The sequence below is a fragment of the Erythrolamprus reginae genome, chromosome 9 (genome assembly GCF_031021105.1).
Source record: "Erythrolamprus reginae isolate rEryReg1 chromosome 9, rEryReg1.hap1, whole genome shotgun sequence".
In the NCBI taxonomy this organism is placed as follows: Eukaryota; Metazoa; Chordata; class Lepidosauria; order Squamata; family Dipsadidae; genus Erythrolamprus; species Erythrolamprus reginae.
The window spans coordinates 56,857,017-56,884,933 of NC_091958.1; the positions used below are offsets into that span (position 1 = coordinate 56,857,017).

General features: G+C 44.7%; 1 protein-coding gene across 1 annotated transcript in view; it reads left to right on the forward strand.

The window, feature by feature from the left end:
• Positions 1–27,917, forward strand: part of MYO15A (myosin XVA) — an 82,607-nt gene that overhangs the window by 24,483 nt on the left and 30,207 nt on the right. The window contains exons 18-40 of the mRNA XM_070760243.1: positions 116–193; positions 2,093–2,247; positions 2,897–2,942; positions 3,089–3,213; positions 3,704–3,821; positions 4,875–5,050; positions 5,656–5,740; positions 7,178–7,259; positions 8,271–8,401; positions 9,379–9,474; positions 9,974–10,209; positions 10,880–11,058; positions 12,770–12,842; positions 13,089–13,277; positions 14,111–14,217; positions 14,351–14,442; positions 16,256–16,346; positions 20,621–20,759; positions 21,920–22,028; positions 23,398–23,509; positions 24,197–24,248; positions 24,310–24,469; positions 26,883–26,942. Coding sequence (XP_070616344.1) covers positions 116–193; positions 2,093–2,247; positions 2,897–2,942; positions 3,089–3,213; positions 3,704–3,821; positions 4,875–5,050; positions 5,656–5,740; positions 7,178–7,259; positions 8,271–8,401; positions 9,379–9,474; positions 9,974–10,209; positions 10,880–11,058; positions 12,770–12,842; positions 13,089–13,277; positions 14,111–14,217; positions 14,351–14,442; positions 16,256–16,346; positions 20,621–20,759; positions 21,920–22,028; positions 23,398–23,509; positions 24,197–24,248; positions 24,310–24,469; positions 26,883–26,942 — 2,691 coding nt within the window. The remainder of the gene's footprint in view (positions 1–115; positions 194–2,092; positions 2,248–2,896; positions 2,943–3,088; positions 3,214–3,703; positions 3,822–4,874; positions 5,051–5,655; positions 5,741–7,177; positions 7,260–8,270; positions 8,402–9,378; positions 9,475–9,973; positions 10,210–10,879; positions 11,059–12,769; positions 12,843–13,088; positions 13,278–14,110; positions 14,218–14,350; positions 14,443–16,255; positions 16,347–20,620; positions 20,760–21,919; positions 22,029–23,397; positions 23,510–24,196; positions 24,249–24,309; positions 24,470–26,882; positions 26,943–27,917) is intronic.

Sequence of the window (27,917 nt, forward strand, 5' to 3'; positions counted from 1 at the left end):
CGTGGTTTGTTCAGCCTTCTCAAGCCGGATGCCACCCGGGGAATTGGGCTTTAGCTCCAAGAATTCTTGACCCTGGCTCTGCTCTTTGCATTTTCTCCCTTCTGTTTCCTCCCAGGTGCATAAATTCTTGGATAAAAACTATGACCAGGTTCGCCAGGACGTCCTCGATCTTTTTGTCAACAGTAAAATCAAAGTAGGTGCTTAGACTGACCGCTCAGCTGGCCCCGATTCTTTGCACCGGTTTAAAATGTTTACACGAGAATTTTAGTGGCAATGTTTGGAAAAGGGATAAAGAAGCGAGATATTAGAAACAAAGAAATAAAGGTGGGATGGATGGAGAGGTTTACAAAACACACTTAGCAGCTTACAGTCTAATATCAATGGCTGCAGAGTGATGAATCCACTATTATTAGTCATTGTTTGCTTCAATGTGGTGAAGATGATGGATGGTCCAACAGCTGAAGTTCTCCAGCAAATCTCTTCTAGATTATGATAGGATCTTCGTTTAACCCTTCTTTCCTAGCTTAGCCCACCTCCCCAAATCCCTGAAGAAGAAAATAAATAGGAGAGGGCAGTGAAGAGCTGCAAAAAATTTTACTCCCACACTATGGCCGTGGCTTATTTTGTGGCTGTGGGTTGCCGGCCATGTGACCAGGTGGAAGTGGTTTGATGATCATGTGACCGAAGATTGCTTACAGGTCATGTGGCTGGCTTAAAGGTGGCCAACTTGACATCACTCACGTCAAGGGTTAGGGTTAGGGTGCCTGGCCTCTCCTCGCCTTCAAGAGATGCAATTTCCCCCTCTATTTACTATTTATTTATTTGTTTGTTTGTTTTGTCCAATACACAATAATACACAATGAGGGTTATAGAGGATATAATCAGGTAGAATGTATTAAAGGGGGAATAGAGGAGAAAATAAAGGAGTGAAATATAACTATGAGAGAATAGCAGGAAAAGATATAGGGATAGAAGAGAAGATATAGGAGAGACAATAGGACAGGAGACGGAAGACACTCTGGTGCACTGAACATCCAAAATATATTCTTTAATTCTTATTTATTTATTTATTTAATTAATTAATTTATTTATTTATTTTGTCCAATACAAATTGAAAGTTAAGGAGAATAAAAACATGTAGTAGTAAATATCAGGGAAGGGACAGAAGAAGAGATATGAGAATAGAATACATCAATGAAGAGTAGAGGAAGGACATATGGATGGGAGAAAAGATATATAAAATATAGGAGAGACAATAGGACAGGGGACGGAAGGCACTCTAGTGCACTTATGCTCGCCCCTTACTGACCTCTAAGGAATCTGGAGAAGTCAACCATGGAAAGTCTAAGGGAAAAATGTTGGGGGTTGGGGGTTGACACCACAGAGTCTGGTAATGAGTTCCACCCTTCAACAACTCGATTGCTAAAGTCATATGTTTTACAGTCAAGTTTGGAGCGGTTGATATTAAGTTTGAACCTGTTGCATGCTCTTCTGTTGTTGCGGTTGAAGCTGAAGTAGTTGTTGACAGGCAGGATATTGCAGCATATGATCTTGTGGGCAATACGTAGATCATGTTTAAGGCGTCGTAGTTCTAAGCTTTCTAGACCCAGGATTGTAAGTCTAGTTTCGTAGGGTGTTCTGTTTCGATCGTAGGGTATTCTGTGTATCTATGCCATATGAGTACGTACATATTACACACACAACAATATACACCATCTACTATACAAACTGTATGTGTATGTATACACACACACGCACAGGCACAACTCCTCCTAAAATTATACACATTCAACCTCATTTACTGCAATAGGAAAAACAGACCCAGAGCCCAGAAGGGGGGGGGAAGGAGTGGGGGGAATCAAAATTTTTCTACTGCGTTCCTGACCAAAATTTTCGTACCTGACCAAAAGTTTTCTACCTGTTCTGTGTACCTGACCATACCGTAGATAGAAGCCCATCACTGGGGGAGGGGGGACATCTCCATCTCCATTGCCCGGTGTCCCAAGCTTCTTGGGAGAGCCGAGATCCTGATGGGCCCGAAGGAACCAAGAGGGGCTGAAGCCCTTTCTCGCCTGCTCTGCTTTGGGTTCAGATGGTGGCCAGCCTCTTCTTCAGCCACGCTCAGCTGGTGGCCCAGCAGAGAACCATGGTGGGGAAAAGCAGCACCAGCAAACGGAAGTTTAAGCCCCAAACGGTGGCTGCAAAGTTCCAGCAGTCGCTTCTGGATCTGGTGGAGAAGATGGAGAGGTATGTCACAGAGGACTCCGGTCTTAACGCCAATTGGCAGGTGCACCACGGAGCCGAGACCTTGTCTTCGGACGTTCAGGATGCTCCATGACGGGAGGTTTTTATGAAGAGGTGGGAGAGCCATTTCCCCAGAATTTTATAGGGCACTTTTCACTATACACTTGTTTTATATTGTGTGTATCTTAAAATTGTTTAAAATCAATATATATATACACACCAGGGTGATTCGACACAAAAATATGTAACCCTTCCCTGGTGCAGAGCTGAAGGGATTGGATACTGTAGCCTAGAGGATAATTCTCTGCCTTACAAGGCAAAGGTTGCAGGTTCAAGTCCCAGTGGGTATGGCTAGCTGATGAGGCCAAAATAAGGCCGAAATAGATCTATCCTAGTCTAATTTTCAAATTCAGCAAAAAACATGTGACATATATATACATATATATACACGTGGCAGGGGAAGCAGTTTTTGCCCTCCCCAGGCATTGAATTATGGGCGCACATGCACGCTCTTTCAGCAACCGAGGGTAAAAAGCTTCGCTATTATGGTTCTAGGGATACCACTTTATCCACAAAGCACTTTTGCTCAGCCATCTCTCTCTCTCTCTCCCTCCCTCTCTCTCTCTCTCCCTCTCTCTCTCTCCCTCTCCAGATGTAACCCTTTCTTCATTCGCTGCATCAAGCCCAACAGAAAAAAGGTAGAGTTGACTCCATGCTGCATCCCTCTCTCCTGGTCCAATTCTTTCCCAAATCAGACAGTTTAGATCAGGGGTGGGTCCTAACTTTCCTCTTCCTCCTCTTCCTCCTCCTCCTTCCCCCTCCTCTTTCCCTCCTCCTCCTCCAGGAACCAGGACTGTTTGAGGCCGATACAGTCAGCAGCCAGCTACGATCCTCGGGAATCCTGGAGACCATCAGAATCCGCAAGGAGGGCTTTCCTGTCCGGATCCCCTTCCAAATCTTCATTGACAGGTGCAGGCAAGCCCCCTGAGATCCTCAGTCCAAAGCTATTCCAGCCTAAGAGCAGAGCTGCATGACCCCCAGATCCAAGGGCCAGAGCTGAGAAACCCACCTTCAAATCCCGAGGGATCCATGGCTGGCTCAGGTGTCAGACCACTATTGCAGCCTGGAAAAACACATCCACCATCTGTGCTGCATCCAGGCTTCCCTCAGGTCCTCAGCTAAAGCCGGGCTGCTACTGCAAGCTGATTGGTCACAGCCGTTCTGGCTCGACTATATAAAGAGCGGTCAAGGGTACTGACTTTGCCACTTTCTGTTAGCCTGAGCGTGCCATGCTAAGCAGACAGGCGCGTGCTTTCACTGCTAGTGTTTACCTTGAACTGAATAACCTTGTTAGCTTTTTTGAACGTGCCTCCCTCCGTTTGTAAGTCTTCTAAGTCTTCTAAGACCTATCCACACGATGGGTTAGCACTACGGCCCAGTTTAAGCTGTGTCTCCTCAGGTACCGTTGTCTGATGGATATCCGTAGCGACATCATCCCGGATGGGTGGAATTCTGTGGGGGTGCTGAAGAAGCTGTGTCCGGTCACCCCAGAGATGTACCGCATTGGTACCACCAAGGTAAAGCTACCACTGTGGATGATAGTTTAATTAAAAGAAGCTTATTTTATTTTATTTTATTTTTTACTTTATTTTATTTTATTTTATTATTTATTTTATTTTATTTTATTATTTATTTTATTTTATTTTATTTTATTTTATTATTTTATTTATTTTATTTTATTTTATTTTATTTTATTATTTATTTGACTTCTCTGCCACCCAATCCCGAAAGACTTGTGGCAGCTCACAATAATATAAAATACAAAAACTATAAAAAGAAGTCAAATGTACAATCTAAAAATATAAAACCCTAATTAAAACCCATAGATAAACTATCCAGTCAGGACACATGCATACCATTCGCACAATTTGGCCATGATGGTTGTTAATTCATGGCCCCCAAGCCTGCCGGCAAAGCCAGGTCTTCGTAGCCTTATGGAACGCCAGTAGGGTAGGAGCAGTACAGACATCGAAGGAGAGTTGATTCCATAGAGCTGGGGCAACAACAGAGAAGGCTCCGCCCCGTGGTCCCACCAACCTGAATTGCTTAGTCGACGGGACCTGGAGGAGGCTGACTCTGAGGTATGCAGCAAGAGATGGTCTTGTAAATAGTCTGGCCCTGAGCCATGTAAGGCTTTATAGGTGATAACCAAGTTATAGAACAAATAGTAGATGGACATTGCCCAGGTGGGGTCCCTGGTCTTTAGAGAAAGACTTGGTGGATTCTTCTCCACTGATTCCATTCACAGTGTCCAGATGGATTTGGACCTCAAGAACTGTTCTGTAGATTCTCCTATCCCAAGTCTGCTCCATCACCAATTGCTCCATCTGGTCACGTACCCATAGGATCAACCCAATGTTACCCGAGTTCTCTGTGTTTGCTTGTCCCTCACCTTCTATCTTTCCCTCCTTGTGCATCCCAATCCCTTAGCTCTCATTGCCAAAGGCCAACAATTCCAAGGCAAAAAAGTCAAAACTTCAGTGCCATCCACCAACGAAGATGATGGAGTCGTGAGTCATGACCCCTTGGGCTTCTACTTCTCCTTGCCCATATTTCTCTTCCTCCTCTAGCTCTTCATGAAGGAAAGCATCTACCAGCAACTGGAGGCCAAGCGGGAACAGATCGTCCATATGGCGGTGGTGACCCTCCAACGTTACGTCCGTGGCTTCTTGATCAAGAAACGCTTTTATGCCTTACGCTGCAAGATTATCCTCTTTCAAGCCCGGGCCAGGGGTTACCTTGTCAGGTGCTGAGATTGATTGTCCTTGAGAATCTTGGGGGTGGAGGGACTTGGACAGAACCTTTGTCATGTGGACCACTACGCAAAGGCACACTGGTGCACTTATCGGGAGAGGTCAACAGTAGAGAATGTAAGGGTAAAGTTTTGAGGGTTTGGTGATGATATTATAGAGTTCCAAGCATCAACTACTCAGTTACTAAAGTCGTATTTCCTGCAGTCGAGTTTAGAGCGGTTTGCTTTAATTTTCTACCTGTTGTATTCTCGTGCGTTGTTGTGGTTGAAGCTGAAGTAGTCGTTGACAGGAAGAACTTGGTTTTCTCTCCAGACTTGCTGGAGAGCCACTTCCATAATTTGTCAACCAAGATCCCGACAGTTTTGCGGGGTTGGGTGAGATGATGAATCTCCAGAACCTCTGCAAGAGGTCACATTGGCGAACGTCTCTCCAAGTGGTCTACCTTCCCCTCTGATGTAGATGCCTTTGGCTTCCTTGGTCTGGCCTGTCTGTCCATTACTGTGTTTTGATTTGATTTTTTACCCTGGGTAGGAGAAAATGTTGTTGAGACTTGGGGTGATCTTTCCAACCTCCATCCCGGGGGTTTCCCGTCCTGCAGGCAGAAATGTGGGAGGCTGCGTCAGACGCTCATCAAATTCAGGTGCCTGGTGCGCATCTATATGAACCGCAGGAGGTACCTCAAGGTGAGTCTGTGGGATGGGCAGCAGAGTGCAAACTGGGGATACTGGGGAGAGAGAGAGAGAGAGAGAGACCTCATCATAAATTGCCTCGGTTGGTCACTTGGTGTCTACTCTACATAGTGGATACCTACTATGCGGAGCATAGGGTCAATTCCCACATTCTGCGATCAAGGAGAAGGCCCCAATTCCCAGGAGAAAAGGTCCCACATTCTTGGGGCCCTTTCCAAGGAAAGTACAGTGGTACCTCTACTTACGGACTTAATTGGTTCCGTGACCAGGCTCTTAAGTAGAAATGTTTTTAAGAAGAAGAAATTTTTTTCCAGAAGAATCAATGTAAAAGTAAATAATGTGTGCAATTGGGGAAACCACGAGGAGGATGGAGGCCCTGTTTCCTCCCAGGAGATTCCTAGAGAGGCCCCACGGAGGCTTCTCCCCACCTTTTCTGGCCCTGTTTCCTCTTAGGAGATTCCTAGAGAGGCCCCACAGAGGCTTCTCCCTGCTTTTTCCAACCCTGTTTTCTCCCAGGAGATTCCTAGAGAGGCCCCACGGAGGCTTCTCCCTGTTTTTTCCAACCCTGTTTCCTCCCAGGAGATTCCTAGAGAGGCCCCATGGAGGCTTCTCCCTGCTTTTTCCAACCCTGTTTCCTCCCAGGAGATTCCTAGAGAGGCCCCATGGAGGCTTCTCCCTGCTTTTTCCGGCCCTGTTTCTTCCCAGGAGATTCCCAGGGAGGTCCCACAGAGGCTTCTCCCCACCCTTTCTGGCCCTGTTTCCTCCCAGGAGATTCCTACAGAGGCCCCATGGAGCCTTCTCCCTGCGTTTTCCGGTTATTGTTTCGGAGGCTAGGGTTTGTAAGTGGAAAATGGTTCTTGAGAAGAAGCAAAAAAATCTTGAACACCTGGTTCTTATCTAGAAAAGTTCATAAGTCAAGGCGTTCCTAGATAGAGGTACCACTGTATCCCCGACCGAAGCCATCACTTACCCAAATGCCCTACACCCAGATAAAATCATAACATATGAACGACTACTAGATGAAAAACACGAGTTAATACCCAAGGTGCTCTGGAAAACTTGAATTGCCTTCTAATAGAATTCTATTAACGGGGTGCAATGTTTGTGTGACCTTGGAAATCTCCATCTGGTTTCAGAGGAAGGAAGAGGAGCGCCGGATTGCAGAAGAGGAGAAGAAAAAGGCGGAGCAAGTAATTCTTTGGTATTTTTGGGGTGTCTTTGGGGCACGGGGCTCAATCCGAAGACGTCCCTAAGCACACCCTAACTCCCAAGGCAAATCCAGAGGGTCTTAATGCTTTTGAGGGCAACTTGGGCTGCAGAAATGTCCTTTGATAACTTGAGTGTGCAACTGGGGCAGTTTTGTTTAATGCTCTGGAAGGGAGGCGGTCACTGGGATAATTAGAGGTGACCCATTCCTCTGGGTTCCACTAGGAACTGAGCCAGCGAGAAGTGATGAAAGTCGCGGACTTGGAAATGCCCGCTGAGCTGGTTGGACTCTTAAATACAGTGGCTGGTAGGTCATGATCCACTACGAACCAAGGGGACTTCAAAAGGATGGCCAGGTGAACATCAACAAGGATTTTAGAAGGTCCCACTAGGATAACGTTTCCAGGAAGGAGGTTAGGTCCTCCTCTGTACCACTAGTGGCAAACTGAGTAGATCACAACCCCTTGGCTGTCAGAAGGCACCAGACACTGTAGCTGCCACCCTTTAGCTGTGGCCCTGTTGGTCCATCCTTGTCGATGAAGCTCTGGAGGGGTACACTATAACCACCATTTCAAAAACAAAAACAAAAAAAGAAAGTACAGTGGTGCCTCTACTTACGAACTTCATTCGTTCCGTGACCAGGTTCTTAAGTAGAAACGTTTGTAAGAAGAAGCAATTTTTCCCATAGGAATCAATGTAAAAGCAAATAAGGTGTGCGATTGGGGAAACCACAGGGAGGGTGGAGGCCCTGTTTCCTCCCAGGAGATTCCTAGAGAGGCCCCACAGAGGCTTCTCCCTGCCTTTTCCGGCCCTGTTTCCTCCCAGGAGATTCCTAGAGAGGCCCCACAGAGGCTTCTCCCCGCCTTTGCCGGCCCTGTTTCCTTCCAGGAAATTCCTAGAGAGGCCCCACGGAGGCTTCTCCCCCACATTTTCCGGCCCTGTTTCCTCCCAGGAGATTCCTAGAAAGGCCCCACGGAGGCTTCTCCCTGCCTTTTCTCATTACAGTTTTGGAGGCTCAGGTTTGAAAGTGGAAAATGGTTCTTGAGAAGAGGCAAAAAAATCTTGGAACACCTGGTTCTTATCTAGAAAAGTTCGTAAGTAGAGGTGTTCTTAGGCAGAGGTACCACTGTTCTTGGATTCCACTTGCATTCTTGGTCTCAGAAAATAAGGTGCAGATACATCTGGCATTAGAGAAAACCTATTGCCCAGTTGATATGGTCCATTTTTCTGGCCTTCTTGTGAGTAAACGTAAGGAGTGAACTTAATGGGAGAAACCCCTCCTTTGCCTACTTCACTGGCTATTCCTTGTTCCTCGTAGTTCACACGCAAGTGAATGAGGACTGTGTCGTGCCTGTCCCTCCGCCCAAGTTGAAGACCGTCTCCCAGCTCACCCTGCCTCTTGACATCAACAATTACCCCATGGCCAAGTACGTGCAGCTCCACTTCAAGGTAAGGATGACCACGATGCTGGGCTTAATGACGTAAAGGGCTCTTCACTCACACCACTGTTGGGAGGTAGTCCAAAAGCTAGTATTTGTGGCTGAAGTTACATGCTGCATTTAGCCACTTATTCAGAGCAAGTTAAAGCTGAAAAGACTTTGGGCTTGGGAAACATTCTTTGCAGAGAGTAACAATGAAAGAGCTTGCATGCCGGTAAGAGCTGAAAATATTGTTAGCAGCTAGTTAGGGCTGGGGAAAAAAAGCTACATTCAGAGAATAAGATGCACCCAAATTAGGACTGGAAAAAAATATTTGGAGCAAGTAGAAAATGAAAAAAACAACCCAAAAAGACAGGGTTTGGAAAACATTCTTTGCAGAGAGTAACAATGAAAGAGCTTGCAAGCCAGTAAGAGCTGGGAACATTGTTAGCACCTGATTAGGGCTGGAAAGAAACTTATTTAGAGCAAATTAGAGCAATGAAAGAAACCTTGAAAAATCTTAGGGCTTGGAAAACATTCTTCGCAGAGAGAAACAATGAAAGAGCCTGCAAGGTCAGAGCTGGGAAGATCGTTAGCAGCTAGTTAGGGCTGGGGGGGGAGGAAACTACATTCACCCAAATCATCAGCCTCTTTTAGGGAGGAAAAAGGTGCGTCTTATACTCCAAAATATATGGTAATGAGATTTGTAATTTATTCCATTTTTCTAAGTCTCTTTCTATTCATCTTAACCAATTCATTATAGTTATCTTCCTGAGTAGGATTTCCAGCACCATCTCTGTCCAGAAGGCTCTGCAAACGAGTCTTTCAGTCATTGTTTTAGAATTGCTAGTTTTTAATAATAATGGGTTTTTAATATAGTTTTATATTGGATTTGTATTCTATTGTATCACTATTGCTGTTGTGAGCGTCTCCGAGTCCTCGGAGAGAGGCTGCATACAAATCTAATAAATTATTATTAATTATTATTATTCTCTTGTCAATCCACAGGAGCCATTCTGGGGGATGCTGACAAGGACTCTGTCAAACCCCCTGACCCAATTAGATGAGAATCTGGTCCCTGAGGCTCTTAACCTCTTCAAGCTGGTAGGTGAAGGTGAATGGCTTCCTCCCTTCCTGGTCAAAGGATGACCATCAACATAATGTTAGGAAGAGTTAATAGAACTCGCTTCGAATGGTGGTTGGGCCAACAAAAATGGTTGCAGATTAATGCAATATGCAAATATTTGAATAAAAGTGAGATTAAAGAAGCATTTTTGAGAGAAGAAAACTGTCTAGAGAAAATATTGAAAGAAAAGATTAATGATTCAAAAGGACAGACTAGTAAGATTTATAGCATGTTACTACAAGTGGAAGAAGAAGTGATTTAAGGCCTAACAAGATACTGGCAAAATGAACTACAGATTAATGAAGACGAGATGGAAGAAGTAGTAGAAAATATATATAAGATAAAGAACACAAGAATTAGAGAGATGAGAAGGAAAGTTTTACATAAATGATACTTTACGCCAGTAAAACTAGCACACTAGCGTTAGGGGTAGGGTGGGTCTTTTGTGGGTCACTCTCTGCATTTTCTCTCTGGCAGATCCTCCGGTTTATGGGGGACGCCCAGCTCAACGGGCTCCAGGAAAACCTGTTTGGGAACTACATTGTACAGAAGGGGCTCTCGATGCCAACCCTGCAAGACGAGACCCTGGCCCAGATTGCCAACCAAGTGTGGCGTAACACCAATGTCCACAATGAAGAACGGGGGTGGCTGTTGTTGGCCTCCTGCCTCAGTGCATTCGCGCCCTCCCCCCAGCTGGACAAGTACCTGCTGAAGTGAGTGGGGGTGGACAGGTCGTCTGGCGGGACCCAGGGGAAGAGCCTTCTCTGTGGCAGCCCCAACACTCTGGAATCAACTCCCCCCCGGAGATTAGGACTGCCCCCACCCTCCTTGCCTTTCGCAAACTCCTCAAAACCCACCTCTGTCATCAGGCATGGGGAAATTGATTCCCCTGGGCTGTTCCTCTTTATGTATGGTCTGTATGAGGTGTATGATTGTTTTCTATATTAAGAGTTTTTAAACTGTTTTAACCTTTGGATTTGTATTCTTTCTTGTGAGCTGCTCCGAGTCCTCGGAGAGGGGCGGCATACAAATCTAATAAATAATAATTAATAATAATAATAATTAATAATAATAATAATAATTTATTTATTTGTATATTTGTCAAACAATTATAGGATGGTAATTTGTACAAATAAAACTTTAGAAACATAATGATATTGGACTTTATTGAAGTTCACTTCAACTTTAATTACTATTTGGATAGAGATTTATTTATTTATAGTATAAATAGTATTGACATGAAGTTCAAGGCCAGGAGAGATAAAAGCACATCTCAGTTGACCGTTCGCTCTTCTATTCTGAGCACGAAGGACAGGGTTGTGTCACGGCTGGTTACCTTCTTCTACTCACTGTCTCCTTCTCCACTTCTCCCCAACCACCCAGGTTTGTTTCAGACTATGCCTTTGACGGCTATAAGCCCGTGTGCCAACACAAGCTCATGCAAGCCATGGCAAGGGCTCAGGATGGCGGGAAGGCGGCCCGAGCATATCCGCCCACCCAGCTGGAATGGGCGGCCAGCCGGGACCGAGTGAACATGGCCCTGGATGTGTATTGCTTCAACGGTGAGTTAGGGGAAACCGCAGGGCAGGTTGGGAACCGATAGGCAGAGGAGGCGCCTCCTTCTCTAGAACCTGGGAGCGTGGTAGCTAGAGGAACAGCACAGGAAGAGGGAAGGTCCGAACCCGAAGGTCGAAGGAGACCGCCTTCTGCTGCACGAATCCCAGCGACCAGTTAGGTCCCACAGAGTGGGTCTTCTCCGGGTCCCGTCAACCAAACAATGTCGCTTGGCGGGACCCAGGAGAAGAGCCTTCTCTGTGGCGGCCCCGGCCCTCTGGAACCAACTCCCCCCCAGAGATTAGAATTGCCCCCACCCTCCTTGCCTTTCGTAAGCTGCTTAAAACCCACCTCTGCCGTCAGGCATGGGGGGTATTGAGATACTCTTTCCCCCTAGGCCTTACAATTTTATGCATGGTATGTCTGAATGTATGTTTGGTTTTTATAATAAGAGTTTTTAACTGTTTTTAGTATTGGATTATTGTCATATACTGTTTTATGACTGCTGTTAGCCGCCCCGAGTCTTCGGAGAGGGGCGGCATACAAATCCAATCAATCAATCAATCAAACAATCAATCAATCAATCCATACATACATACATACATACATACATACATACATACATACATACTTGCAGGAAACTGCATTCTGATCTGTAATTGTGTGTGGAAATGATCTCAGGGGAAACATATCGCCTAGGACAGTGATGGCGAACCTTTTTTCCATGGGGGGCCGAAAGAGCACGGGGTGTGCTATTGTCCATGCGCGAGTGTCCACACCCATAATTCAATGCCTTCGGAGGGCGAAAACAGCTTCCCCGCCCCCCAGAGGTCCTGTTTGGCCTGTTTCTCAACTTCTGGTGGGCCCCGTAGGCTCGTGTTTCACCCTCCCCAGGTTCCAAAGGCTTCCCTGGAGGTGGGGAGGGTAAAAGCGTTCTCTCTCGTCCTCCCGGAGGCTCTCTGGAAGCCAAAAACGCCCTCCCAGCCTCTGTGCAAGCCAAAAATCAGCTGGCCAGCACAAACACACATGCACTTTGGAGGTGAGCGAGGGCAACGGCTCACGTGCCAGCAGATATGGCCCCGCGTGCCACCTCTGGCCCCCTTGCCATAGATTTTCCCTCACTGGCCTAGGAAATTATTAGATAACAGAGGACATAACCCACAGCTGCATAATGGCAGGAAAAGGACCCAGGGGAAGAGCCTTCTCTGTGGCGGCCCCAGCCCTCTGGAACCAACTCCCCCCAGATAATTAGAATTGCCCCCACCCTCCTTGCCTTTCGTAAGCTTCTTAAAACCCACCTTTGCCGCCAGGCATGGGGGAACTGAGATATTCCTTCCCCCTAGGCCTTTACAATTTTATGCATGGTATGTCTGTATGTATGTTTAGTTTTCTAATAAGGGTTTTTAACTGTTTTAATATTGGATTGTTTATATGCTGTTTTTATTACTGTTGTTAGCCGCCCAGAGTCTACGGAGAGGGGCGGCATACAAATCAAATCAAATCAAATGAATAAATAAAAGACACTCCGAAGGGATCTCTCTAACTTCCCAGGCCATCAAAGAGACCGTGGGAGACTTTCAGACTTGCAAGACTCTGTTGATGGAGCCTTCCAAGAAAGTGGAATTAGCTCGTTGGGGTTTGCTGATTGTTCTGCATCCAACGGCTGACAAAATAAGGCACCTCCATCCGAGTGAATGATGTGGGGTTTTGTTTCAACAGGAGATCATTATTCCTGCCCCGTCCATTCCTGGACCACGGGGGAAGGCCTGGCCGAAAGTGTGTTGAAATACAGGTAGAAGAGATGCGGTGTGGGGGATATGGGTAGTGGGGTGGAGGAAGAGGGGGGGGGGTTGCTTCGTAATGGCCCTTTCCTGCTCTCCAAGTACTGGATGTCAGCGGCAAAGAGATATTTCAGAAGTTGCTTGAAGCTCCTCTTATCTCATCCACCTTCAGCCCCAGAGTCCAGCTGCCCAATGTGGGTCTCCCCTCCCCTTTCTAGAGGAACCTAGAGTGGCTAAACCCTGATGTTCCTTCACAGGGGTCTTACGGATGGATGGCGAGGCTGGTCTGTCACCATGAAGGATGGGTCCCAATGGGCCGAGCTGGCTGGCCACGACTATGTCTTGGATCTGATTTCTGACCTGGAGCTAATCCGTGGTTTCCCCAAGCAGAAGTCCTATTTCATGGTGGCCTCTGAACCCCCAGAGAAACACACTGGTGGCAAATTGTAAGTGAGCAGAGTAATCCTTCTTTACCAAGGTTGCGCACAAACAGAAACGTTTAGATTGAGACTAGTTGCGAATAACCACTCAGCCACACACAGATATACTAACTTGAATTAAAGTTTACTTTGAGAAATACAAGCAGTCTGAAGTCATACACATAATAGTCAGAATAACAATCCAAATATTACCAAGTACATAGTCTTTCTTACCAGTTGTCTTTGTCATAATCAGCAAAAAAGAAGTATCAAGTTTAAAACACATTTCAGCTGGTATACATTACTACAATACAGAGAGATTGCAGAGCTAATCTAACAGTGAGTAGACAGAGAAAGAGAAACAGAGAGGGTGACTCAGAGAAATAAACTCTAGCTCCCTCTTGTGGCAGTCTGCAACACCTGCAGCCCATATATTGCCAACCCAACAGCTATGGACAGAGTCCAAACAGTAAGTCGCATCATGACACTTCCTTAGATAGCACTTTTCTGTTTGGAAAGGGTGGTGTTCAAGAGCTTTCATTGGGTCAGGGGGCTTACCAAGGAAGAAGAAAATAAACAACATGGGGTGGTGTTACTGCAGCAATGGGGGACCCAAGTCTCAGAATTGAGATGGCTACGGAATTTATTTATTTAATTTATTTATTTATTGGATTTGTATGCCGCCCCTCTCCGTAGACTCGGGACTTCTCCGTAGACTTCTGTCTTCTGTGGTCTTGATCATCAATGGGGCAGAATTATTTTTTTCCTGTGAAAGGCGGCTAGATATCACAAATGTAGACAAGTTCTGGACTGTCCCGGAGTCAAGGTTGACTTTGGCCTTTCCTCCTTCTGCTTCTTAGAGTTTTCCAACGTGGTTTGGATTCAGAGGGGACAGTTCCTCCTCCTCCCCTGATAAAAGCCCCCACCTCGGCCCACCTGCCCGACTCCGAGGGATATTGCAGCCATGGTGAGAGATTGGGAGGCGGCTTACGGATTAGGTCAGAGCATGGGGTCAATCTTTGCAAGGTCTGGGGCAGTCCTGTAGCTGGAGCCACACAGATTTTGAAGATATTTCTCTTTTCTTTTCCTTTTTCAAACAGATTCGGATACCTGCAGTGAACCCCGGAGCCAAAGAGGGCTGGACCATTATCTGGATAGCCTCTTCGATCCTGTGCTCTCCTATGGGAAAGGGGTAAGACAAGCAGCCCTCTCTCCCGCAGCCCCTAGACTTTTTAAAGGCCACCTTTAATAATAATAATAATAATAATAATAATAATAATAATAATAATAATAATAATAATAAGCAATCCCAGGAGACAGCAGAATTGAGGAGAAGCAGCTAGAGAAATTAATGAAATACAAAGATCTAAAAATCGAGCTGCAACAATTCTGGCATAAGCCCGTGAAAGTGGTCCCAGTGGTCCTTGGGACGCTGGGCGCAGTGCCAAAGGATCTCAGCGGACATTTGAAAACCATCGGAATTGACAAAATCTCCATCTGTCAATTGCAAAAGGCCGCTTGACTGGGATCGGCAAACATAATTCGCCGCTACATCACACAGCCCTAGGGGCTTGGGAAGCGCCCGACGGGTGATGAAATACGAAATCCAGCATAGTGATCTTGTTTGCTGTGTTGTACTGACATAATAATAATAATAATAATAATAATAATAATAATAATAATAATAATAGTAGTAGTAGTAGTAGTAGTAGTAGTAGTAGTAATAGTAATAGTAATAGTAATAGTAATAGTAATAATAATATATTAGATTTGTATGCCGCCACTCTCTGAGGACTTGGAGCGGCTCACAACAGCAAAACACAATGTACAAATCTAATGTTAAAATCAATTTAAAACCCTTCTTATAACAAACAATCACACAACCTAACGAACCATACATAAAAAACCATAGTAGCTAAGGGGGTGTATCAGTTTCCCCAGGCCTGGCGACATAGGTGGGTTTTTAGGAGCTTTCGAAAGGCAAGGAGGGTGGGGGCAGTCCTAATCTCTGGGGGGCGTTGATTCAAGAGGGCCGGGGCCGCCACAGAGAAGGCTCTTCTTCTCACATCTTATTTTTCATAGAGCTGGGAAAATCCAGATGTGCATGGCCAACATATTGTAGGGAGATTGTTGTGAGTGCTTCTCGTCCACCTCTGGTCATGATAGATTCTGAGGAGGATGAGCCAGGCCCATCTTGGTACCCTGGGCCAGTGGTGTTGCCCGTTGATGCAGAGAGTGAGAGGGAGGGAGAAATAGATCTAAATGAAGCTGAAGGACCACCAGAGATGGAGGCAGAGATGCCAATGACAGTAGAGTCTGACTTACAGGAAGAGGAGGAAGACTATGAGCCTTTGCTAGATGCCCGTTTTAGAAAATTAAGAAAACAACAAGAATACTTGTATGGAAAAAGGAAATAGTCTGTGGTTTGTTAACTTTAGGGAATTGTTGACCACTCCCTATAGGTATTTAAGGGTGGCATATGGGTAATTTGGGGTGGAGATTCAACATTTTCCAATGGAGTCAGATGATGTTTGAGATTTTAGCCAGGTTACGCTAGACAACTGTTATTTCCCTGCTAAAATCCTCGGAGTAAAAGTGCCCTGTCTGCGGAGATGCTGGGAAGCTGTAAAAGTAAGTCTGTGAAACCGGAGAATCCTTAACTCCTGAAGGAATTTGCAATGAGCTTTGATCTTTGGCAGCAGCCTAGCCATGGAACTGTTCTTTCTTAATTACCCTCACTGAGAAACTGCCAAGATTATATCACAGGCATGACTTTGGCTTGAAAAAAAATGAGACTTTATATATAAAAAGACTGATTTGAAATATCTGTGTGTGGATTCCTTCTTTGTTTTCAAGCTGTGTGGGTCAGAGATCAGATAGGTTAAGTATGGATGATGGAGCTCAGCTTAAAGCATTTTTTTCGCCCCATGTGGGTTCAGGCTTCGCAGGTCCTGAAGGGGAAAATGGGTCTGTAAATACACTTTGGGATCTTTCTACCCCCTTAGGAACTAGAAACGCCAATGGCCATTTCACGAAGGATGAAAGGCGGTGGTCGTATCGGCCACGGGAATGGTGACAATGCGACTCGGACTTCGGGTGAGTAATAGCTGCGTTGCCTGGGGATAAAAAGCTTTCCCTGCCATCTTTCAGAGTGTGCTAGTCTTCCAATTATGAATATTTAGAAGCGCAGAAGCACAACCATAACAATAATATCCATGATCAAATTCTACTACAGCTGGAATAACAACAACAAAGTTGGAAGGGACCTTGGAGGTCTTCTAGTCCAACCCCCTGCTTAGGCAGGAAACGCTACACTATTTCAGACAGGTGGTTGTCCAACATCTTCTGAAAAACTTAAAAATTTAAAACACTGGAAGATTGAAAGAAGATGTTGGATAAACATCTGTCTGAAATAGTGTAGGGTTTCCTGCGTAAGTGGCGGGTTGGACTAGAAGACCTCCAAGGTCCCTTCCAACTCTGTTGTTGTTTATTCCCTGTTGGACTGGAGTGAAGACTTCCCAACTTCTTCAGGGCATAACATCCAGGATGTTTCTGCAAGCATTCCAGCAATCTTTGGCAAACTCAACAAGCTGTTTTCATCTTTCCTCTCCACAGGAAGGAAGGAGGAGGCTGTGTTGACACAACTGGCTTACAACAAACACCAAGAGTCAGTTCTGGTTAGTAAAGGCAGGAAGTGCCTAGTTGAACTAGAGGTACTGGAGAGATTGTGGTGGATAGAAAGACCTGTGGATTTCTGAAAATAAACCTATGGCGATTCTCAATCCTCCACGTCGCAGTTGTTCCAAAACTGCTTTTCCAAAAAGGCAACTGGACTTGGGGCACAATCTGAGGTTGGTTGGTTGGGGAAAAGATCAGAAGCAATGTGAGAAAATATGATTTGACTGAAAGAGTTGTAGATGCTTGAAACAAACTTCCAGCAGACATGGTTGGTAAATCCACAGCAACTGAATGTAAACATGCCTGGGATAAACATAGATCCATCCTAAGATAAAATACAGGAAATGGTATAGGGGCAGACTAGATGGACCAGGGGGTCTTTTTCTGCCGTCAGTCTTCTATGTTTCTATGTTTCTGTGACTTCCTTGATTTTTTTCTTCCTTGAAAATGTTTTGCTTCTCATCGCAGAAGCTTCTTCAGTTCATGACTCCTTGGATGAAAAGCAAAACGTTTTCAAAGACAAAAGAAATACACAGAAAAGCCCTTCGGGAAAGAAGCTCAAGGCCTCCTGTGCCGATTTTATTCCCTCTTGCTTCACTTTCACAGGGGTATAATGGGGGGGGGGGAATGGGGCCCAGCAGCCTCGCCAACCCTCAACCAACCCATTGCCAATTTGGGCATCGGTGAGGAAGCCGGGAGCTGCTTTGGAGTGGCATCTTGCCACCTGCCAAAGCTGCTTTCACAGGTTGACCCTGTTATGAGTGGTCCACATCTGGCTCAGCTGGCCACGGATTTTGAGGAGCAGGAGATGGATGAGTACTGGCATTGAAGGCCAGCGTTCTTGCCACCTGAGTCTGAGAGAGAGAGTGAAGGGGAATTGAAGACTGAGGAACCACCAGAGACTGTAGCACCCCCAATTATGGGACTTAATGAGTCAGAGGAGGATGGGGAATCAAAGGTGGAGGGGGCCCTGTTAGATGCAAGAGTCAGCAGAATGTGGTCTAGGCAGGAATATCTGAAGCGAAGGGGTCCTTGGCATTAATAGATCTATGGCCACACCTTGCCAGTATATAAGGGACTTTTTAAGGGGAAGAGGGCATCCTCACCATGGAGAATCAGAGCTGAGAGGACTTTCTGAGTTCCAGTGCTTCTCCTTCATGCCTGTGTTATGCACCTTTTCACTGAACTGTAAGTTTTATCCAAGCTGCCAGAAAAACTTCAGGGACTAAGATTTATATCTCTATGGGTCACAGCCTGAGTTTTCTTCTCAACAGCTCAGTAGAGAGAAGCTGCCAGACTGAAATTCCTTAGAATTAACCGGGTGGATGGCACGATTTGCTTTAACGATAGATTTTGCTTATGATCAAAGTTTGCAACTGTGTGTGTGGCCGGTTCCATACAAAACAGATCCCTTCCCCCTTTCCGATGCCTTTATACCCTTCTCAGCTGACCCGAGGCTGGCCGACACTGGATACTCACCTCCTAAGCAGCCTTTGTATCCATTTCACTCACAGGCTGGCATCGGCAAGTGCCATAGCCCTGGGCCTTTCCCTGCTGCGTATCCTTTGGACAAAGACGGGATTTCAATCCACTGGTTTGCCCTGGAGCCATGGCCCAGGTCTGGGGGATGGTGGGTGCCGGGCGGAAAGGGAAATAGCCTGGCAAAGGGGTCTGCTTGGGCTCCCCTAGTCCAGTGTTTCCCAACCTTGGCAACTTGAAGATATCTGGACTTCAACTCCCAGAATTCCCCAGCCAGCATTCGCTGGCTGGGGAATTCTGGGAGTTGAAGTCCAGATATCTTCAAGTTGCCAAGGTTGGGAAACACTGGACTAGGGGAGCCTCAAAGGCAAGCAGTTAGTTGTAGGCAGAGGAGAATTTTGGAGAGGGCTCCTAGATTGGAGAAGATAGAGCCAAGATCCCAGCAACAGGACCACAAAACCCGGGAGAAACATGATTCCCAGTTTGCTAATGAATTTCTCCACCTACCCTCCGTTTGGCAGAGGGAAGCTGGGAGACGGCTGATGGACGGATCCACGTCACCTTCAGGCATTACACAGAGGAGAGCCAACCTTCCGAAACCAGGTAAGGAAGCTCCAGATTCCACCAGTTGCAGAATAAACGGTTTAAATTCTTATCCCCTGTTTGCTTAGGGTTTTGTAACCTTTATGCGGGTTTTTATCTTTTGATATCTGTGGTTTTTATATTTGTCGTTTTAGTCAATTGTTGTACGCTGTCCAGTGTTGCTTTTTGTGAGCCGGGTGGCTATACATATAAGTTAGACACGTAAATAGGTACGGAGTGCTTAATTTGAAAGTTAACACTCATCAGTGGTAGACATGCTGTGTGTAAGGTTTGTACAGACAAGTTCAAAGGAGTTGAGAAGTTGTGGTGCAACTTCTGTGAGATGCAAAAACAAGACTTTTTATTTATTTATTTATTTTATTTATTTATTTTGTCCAATACACAATGAGGGTTTTAGTGGGTATATATCTATATACACATAGTAAAATACATGATGAAGGTTATAGAGGAGATACTCATAGTAAAATACAGTGATACCTCGTCTTACAAACGCCTCATCATACAAACTTTTCAAGATACAAACCCGGGGCTTAAGATTTTTTTGCCTCTTCTTAAAAACTATTTTCACCTTACAAACCCACCGCCGCCGCTTGGATGCCCCACCTCCGGACTTCCGTTGCCAGCGAAGCACCCGTTTTTGCACTGCTGGGATTCCTCTGAGGCTCCCCTCCATGGGAAACCCCACCTCCGGACTTCTGTGTTTTTGTGATGCTGCAGGGGAATCCCAGCAGCGCAAAAAATGGGTGCTTCGCTGGCAACGGAAGTCTGGAGGTGGGGTTTCGAGGACTTCAGTGTTTTTGTGATGCTGCGATTTCACTGATGCTCCCCTCACTGGGAAACCCCACCTCCGGACTTCCGTTGCCAGCGAAGTGCTTGTTTTTGTGATGCTGGGATTCCCCTGCAGCATCACAAAAATACAGAAGTCCAGATGTGGAGTTTCCCATGGAGGGGAGCCTCAGGGAAATCCCAGCAGTGCAAAAACAGGCGCTTCGGCTGGCAAAAGGAGTGAGTTTTGGGCTTGCACGCATTAATCGCTTTTCCATTGATTCCTATGGGAAACATTGTTTCATCCTACAAACTTTTCACCTTAAGAACCTCGTCCTGGAACCAATTAAGTTTGTAAGACAAGGTATCACTGTATATTTAAGAAATAATAGAAAAGAAGATATAGTAATAGAACATATCAATGAAAGAATAGAAGAAGAGATCTAGCAATAGAAGAAAGGTATAGGAGATATAGGAGAGCAATAGGACAGGGGACGGAAGGCACTCGAGGGCACTTGTACTCGCCCCTTACTGACCTCTTACGAATCTGGATAGGTCAACTGTAGATAATCTAAGGGTAAAGTGTTGGGGGTTTGGGGATGACACTATGGAGTCCAGTAATGAGTTCCACGCTTCGACAACTCGGTTACTGAAGTCGTATTTTTTACAGTCAAGTTTGGAGCGGTTAATATTAAGTTTAAATCTGTTGTGTGCTCTTGTGTTGTTGTGGTTGAAGCTGAAGTAGTCGCATCAGCCATCAAAAGGTCAATCTGTTTGGGCTATGGCGAGCTCTCCTTTTTCCAAAAATCAGTTTACTCACGTTTCTCCCCCTCCTCAATGTGCAGAGTCTGGCTCCACACCTCAGACTTATGGGCTCGTCCGTCACTCCAAACTGAATTCGGAACACAACCCCGAGCCTACGCAGAACATCCGCAACATCATCAAGCAATACCAGCAACCTTTGCGAGTTTCGGAGCCGGTCAGGTCAGATCTGGTCCTCTGGCAGCCTTTCCTCTCTCCCCGTGTCCCCCACCCCGCAAAAAATATTTATTTGAAAAAAGGGGGATTATGATCCCTTTTGAGAATGCAAAGCTTCCACCTTTAGAGCAGTGTTTCCCAACCTTGACAACTTGAAGATATCTGGACTTCAACTCCCAGAATTCCCCAGCCAGCATTCGCTGGCTGGGGAATTCTGGGAGTTGAAGTCCAGATATCTCCAAGTTGCCAAGGTTGGGAAACACTATTTTAGAGGCAGCGTTTCTGTAAAAATCGGTGGCTAAGGAATGCTTCCAGATCATCATGTTTTAGTATTAATTTTGACTTCTTTTATTATTGTATTTTTTTAAAAATAATCTTTCTTAAGTTTCTACATATAAAAATAGAAAGAAAAGAAAATAATTAAACAAACAGGACATTCAAAGAAAAAAAGAAAGAAGAAAAAAACAAGAAAAACAGACAGATGAACATATAAACTTGAACAACATCTAAAACATGTTCAGTTACAGTCGTGTTCTTTACATGCACATAGGTAGTTAATTTGCTTATCATCATTTAATATTTTCTTTCACTCTGTACATATATTTATTTGTTATGTAGAAGACATAACAAATAAAAAACCATATTGTTGACTATCACTATCAAGCAACCTAATATTAAGTAAGTATTTGTAGCTAGTGTGTGGAATTGTGGGTTTGTTTAGAAACATAGAAACATAGAAGAATGACGGCATAGAAGAATGCCCTTATACTATTTCCTGTATTTTATCTTAGGATGGATCTATGTTTATCCCAGGCAGGTTTAAATTCAGTTCCTGTTTTCAGTTTTCTTTAGTTCTGTATATTATGTTGTTTTCATTTTGTATATTTGTGAGGAAGATACAGATTCGTTTTTAGGGGTTTTGTTTTCCATCGATTTATGGTGCATTGTTTCTATATTTTCATTTTATTTGGGTATGCAAGGAATTATTGTATTTTATTGTGTATTATATTGCTGCAAGATGCCCTGAGTGCTGCGGGAAGAGGCGGCATAGAATTAAATTACACGAATCAGTTCTTTCACTGGGGAGGGCTTTGTTGGGAAAGGACAACAACTGTTTTTGATCGACTGGATTTGGAAACTTCCACCCGCCCTGCCTGTCTTTTCAGAAAGGAAGGGGGGAAGGTCTTTGTGAAGAAAATGGACCCCCACGAAGAAGCCCTGAGGATCCTGAAGAGACGGATGGCACCCACAGCAGCACCTGTGAAGCCCCTTCAGGTAGGGCCAAGATGGCTGGGCTGGCAGAGCCACTTCTCAGAAACACAGCACACAAATGTACAAAAGCAATGGGTGGAAACTAAACAAGGAGAGAAGCAACTTAAAACGAAGGAGAAATTTCCTGACAGTCAGAACGTTTGATCAGTGGAACAGAAGTGGCCTCCAGAAGTTGTGAATGCTCCAACACTGGAGGATTTTAAGCAGATGTTGGAGAACCCTCTGTCTGAAGCGATGCAGGGTTTCCTGCCTAAGCAGGGGGTTGGACTAGAAGACCTCCAAGGTCCCTTCCACCTCTGTTACTGTTGTTGTTGTTGTTATTATTATTATTATTATTATTATTGTTATTATATCTCGATATGTCTAGTTTAATGAAAACAAGGATCAAGGGAGACATGATAGCAGTGTTTCAATATCTCACAAAGAAGAGTGTAGGGTTTCCTGTCTAAGCAGGGGGTTGGACTAGAAGACCTCCAAGGTCCCTTCCAACTCTGTTGTTATTATTATTATTATCCCCCTGACTCATGCATGACTCCATAGGCCTTGCTTGCTGCTGGTGGGGAAGTTGAGGCAAGAGAGAGAGGGGAGACCCTCCTCACACCAGCAAAAACTGTATCAAAACGAAGGATTAAATGCAGAGAACTTTAAGAAGGGAGCTGCCAAAAGTCTGTTCACCTCAAAAAGCGGAGCTGATGGCTGGTCTCCTGCTAGTTCCTCCCATTCTTGGCTTCCTCTGCTTGCTTGCCAACCTTTGAACCCCTGGGGGAAAAGAGTGTTAAGAAGGAGAAAGTGGAGCATTTCCTTGGGGCGGCTCTGACTTGTGATGCCAGAGAAGATGAAATGAAGAAGAAATGTTAGTGTGGACATTGGACCCCCTAGAACAGTGGTTCTCTACCTGGAAGTCAGGACCCCTTTGGGGGTCGAGCAACCGTTTCCCAGGGGTCGCCTAAGAAGGAAAAGACCAATTTCCCCTGGTATTAGGAACTAAAGCTTCTAGTCTGGCACCTTGGAATGTATTTTTACAATCTGACCAATCAGGTGTTTGGGGGTGTCCCTCTGACCTACCTACCAATCAGCTTCAAGCTCTGTTGGGAGAATTGGCGCTAGACTTAGGGTTGGGGGTCACCACAACACAAGGAGCTGTATTAAGGGGTCACGGCATTACAAAGGTTGAGAACCACTGCCCTAGAATAAGGATGGGCACTCCAAAAGCATCTGGGTCAAAGGGCCTTGAAACTCAGGGTGGGCCACCTTAATCTCAGGTGGCTCTCAGGCAAGGTAGAAACAAGGAACAGGTAACCAGGCTGAACACCTGCAAAGGACAATGCTGGCTTTACCTTTGGGTAAAAAGTATGAAATGGCTTTTTTGCAGGCTGTCCATGCGCCAGCACCGAGAGAGATCATCGCGATGGTGAGGCCAGTGGCTAGTTCCAAGGTGGCTGAACCCCCTATCATGGCCCAATCTTCACCTGGTGCTCCTTCAGGTGAGCAATCGTCCTCTTATCTCCATCAGTTGGATTCCTGGCCTGTGAGAACCAACTTTTTTTGCTTGGTGATATATCGATCACACCAGCCTCTGGTTTGCTAGGTTTTTCCCCTCCCATACTAGAATAGAATAGAATTGAAATCTTTCTTGGCCAAGTGTGATTGGACACACAAGGAATTTGTCTTTGGTGCAGATGCTCTCAGTGTACATAAAAGAAAAGATAACATTTGTCAAGAATCAGGAGGTACAACATGATTGTCATAGGGGACAAATAAGCAATCAGAAAACAATCAATATTAATAAAAATCTTAAGGATACAAGCAACAAGTTACAGTCATAAGAGGGAGGAAATGGGTGATAGGAATGATGAGAAAAAACTAGTAGAAATAGAGATGTAGACTTAGTAAAAAGTTTGACAGTGTTGAGGGAATGATTTTTTTAGCAGAGTGAGGGCGTTCGGGAAAAAAATGTTCTTGTGTCTAGTTGTCTTGGTGTGCAGGGCTCTGTAGCGATGTTTTGAGGGTAGGAGTTGAAACAATTTGTGTCCAGGATGTGAGGGGTCAGTCTATATATCCACAGCCCTCTTTTTGACTCGTGCAGTCTACAGGTCCTCAATGGAAGGCAGGTTGGCAGCCCTTGTTTCTGATTCTCCTCTGAAGTCTGTGTCGGTCTTGTTGGGTTGCAGAACCCAACCAGATAGTTACCGAGGTGCAGGTGATTAGAGTCCCACACTTCAGGTATTGTGGTGGCTATGATTGCTTTCTCCTGATAGACTGGTGAGTATTTTTCCCCCTTTAGAAAGATGTGGAAGAACAGTTGTGTTTCCTCCCATCCAGCTCCCATCTCGCGAGCGTTGGCATCGGAGGACGAGACGGTCGAGACGAAACTTTACGGTCGAAGCAGTGAGGAGTTTTATGGGTACAGCAACGTCTCCTGGAAGATCTATCTCAGGAAAGAGGTAGGTTTTGGGGGACTCGCTTCTGACTGATGGGCGACAAGGGACAATAAGGCCATGCTTTGTAAAAAATTAGAGCAGAAGAAAATCTCTTGGTTGCTTCTCAGACTAGAATTAACATTAACACCCTTGAAAATGTCCAAAGATACTTCACCAGAAGAGCCCTTCACTCCTCCACTCGAAACAGAAGACCCTACGGGACGAGACTTTCAATCCTGGGCCTAGAAAGCTTAGAACTAAGATGCCTTAAACAAGATCTAAGTATTGCCCACAAGATCATATGCTGCAACGTCCTGCCTGTCGGTGACTACTTCAGCTTCAACCACAACAACACAAGAGCACACAACAGATTCAAACTTAATATTAACCGCTTCAAACTTGACTGTAAAAAATATGACTTCGGTAACCGAGTTGTCGAAGCGTGGAACTCATTACCGGACTCCATATGTTCTATTACTATATCTTCTTTTCTATTCTTTCTTAGATATATTTTACTATGAGTATCTCCTCTATAACCTTCATCATGTATTTTACTATGTGTATACCCACTAAAACCCTCATTGTGTATTGGACAAAATCAATCAATAAAAAAATTAAAAAATGAATAAACTCAGGGCAGTCAAAGAAAGCAGCCAATGTACTTCCAATCCTGGAACTCATCAGGACAAAGAGGAAAATTTGTACAAGGCTAATAGGCTCTGATAGCTAAACCAAGCTTCCGTATTCAGTAGCACTTTATCTTTAAGATAAATATTTCATTCTAGAATAGAAATAGAAGTAGAATTCTTTATTGGCCAAGTGTGATTGGACACACAAGGAATTTGTCTTTGGTGCAGATGCTCTCAGTGTTAAGAGAATATTAAAACAAAATATTAAAAGAAAATATAGATTTGTCAAGAATCATGTGGTCCAACACTTAATGATTGTCATAGGGGTCAAATAAGCAATGAGGAAACAATATTAATAAAAACCTTAAGGATGCAAGCAACAAGTTACAGTCATACAGTCATAAGTGGGAGGAGATGGGTGATAGGAAGGATGAGAAAAAAAACCTAGTAGAAATAGAAGTGCAAACTTAGTAAAAGGTTTGACAGAGTTGAGGGAATTATTTGTTTAGTAGAGTGATGTCCTTGTGTCTTGTTGTCTTGGTGTGTAGGGCTCTGTAGCCATGTTTTGAGGGCAGGAGTTGAAAAAATTTGTTTCCAGGATGTGAGGGGTCAGTAAATATTTCCACAGCCCTCTTTTTGACTCGTGCAGTCTACAGGTCCTCAATGGAAGGCAGGTTAGGAGCCGTTGTTTTTTCTGCAGTTCTGATTCTCCTCTGAAGTCTGTCGGTCTTGTTGGGTTACAGAAACCAACCACACAGTTATGGAGGTGCAGATGAGATTATGCCCTTTTGCCATGAGTTGTAAGCAAGATGCATGGAACCTTTGGGTTGTTGCCCTGCACACACATATACACACACAAATATCCCAGAATTATTTATTTGTTTGTTTGTTTGTTTGTTTAGTCCAATACACAATGAGGGTTTTAGTGGGTATATATCAATATACACATAGTAAAATACATGATGACGGTTATAGAGGATATACTCATAGTAAAATATATCTAAGAAATAATAGAAAAGAAGATATAGGAATAGAACATATCAATGAAAGAATAGAAGAAGAGATCTAGCAATAGAAGAAAGGTATAGGAGATATAGGAGAGCAATAGGACAGGGGACGGAAGGCACTCTAGTGCACTTGTACTCGCCCCTTACTGACCTCTTAGGAATCTGGATAGGTCAACCGTAGATAATCTAAGGGTAAAGTGTTGGGGGTTTGGGGATGACACTATGGAGTCCGGTAATGAGTTCCATGCTTCGACAACTCGGTTACTGAAGTCATATTTTTTTACAGTCAAGTTTGGAGCGGTTAATATTAAGTTTAAATCTGTTGTGTGCTCTTGTGTTGTTGTGGTTGAAGCTGAAGTAGTCGCCGACAGGGAGGACGTTGCAGCATATGATCTTGTGGGAAATACTTAGATCTTGTTTAAGGCGTCTTAGTTCTAAACCTTCTAGGCCCAGGATTGAAAGTCTAGTCTCGTAGGGTGTTCTATTTCGAGTGGAGGAGTGAAGGGCTCTTCTGGTGAAGTATCTTTGGACGTTTTCAAGGGTGTTAATGTCTGAGATGCGATATGGGTTCCAAACAGATGAGCTGTATTCGAGGATGGGTCTGGCAAAAGATTTGTAAGCTCTGGTAAGTAGTGTGAGATTGCCAGAGCAGAAGCTACGTAGGATTAGGTTTACAACTCTTGAAGCCTTCTTGGCTATGTTGTTGCAGTGGGCTTTGGCACTTAAATCTTTTGTTATTAGTATTCCGAGGTCTTTAACCGAGTGGGGATTATATACAAGGATTTTCTTGTTTCCTTGTAGGTGTTTTACCCAAAGGAGACTATCAACAGCCCTCTTCTGCTAGATCTCCTTTTCCGGCAGGTGAGTGACCTCTGGCACATAAGTTTGGCACTGATGGCCCTCTAACCACTTGAGAAGGTGCATCCCAAGTGACCCTGGTCCTCAGACTCGTCCCTGGGCAGGCTGTTTAAGGGTGAATGTTTCCCTTTGATGTGATGCAATACCATTGCACATCAATTATTTTTGTGTTAGTTTATTAAACTTTCTACACCACCCAGATTACTGGGGTTTGCTGGCAGATTATAAACAGATAGAAACTCCCAATTAAATGTTTTCCATACGCAACATTGTGTTGACTTCTTGGTGTTATCCAAGTTGGGTGGTTTTCCCGCAAACGTTTCATTACCAGTCTTGGGAATCTTTTTAAGGCATGGGGGAGTGTGGTTAAACTACACTCCAATAAAGACGGCCCACAAATTTTACTTCTCCTGCGTCGATAATAAAAACTGCAGAAAACCATCGAGCTCAGAGAACATTAATAATGGAGCTACGTATATTCTCTGCACTTTAAATGAAATCTACATTGTGAAGTCCTTTCCGAGGGTCATCTTAGAAACCTAGAAGATTGACGGCAGAGAAAGACCTCCTGGTCCATCTAGTCTGCCCTAATACTATTTCCTGTATTTTATCTTAGGATGGATCTATGTTTATCCCAGGCATGTTTCAATTCAGTTCTTGTGGATTGACCAACCACGTCTGCTGGAAGTTTGCTCCAAGCATCTACTCCTCTTTCAGTCAAATAATATTTTCTCACGTTGCTTCTGATCTTTCCCCCAACTGACCTCAGATTGTGCCCCCTTGTTCTTGGGTCCACTTTCCTATTAAAAACACTTCCCTCCTGAACCTTATTTAACTCTTTAACATATTTAAATGTTTCGATCATGTCCCCCCTTTCCCTTCCGTCCTTCAGACTATACAGGTTGAGTTCATGAAGTCTTTCCTGATCAGTTTTATGCTTAAGACCTTCCGCCATTTTTGTAGCCCGTCTTTGGATCT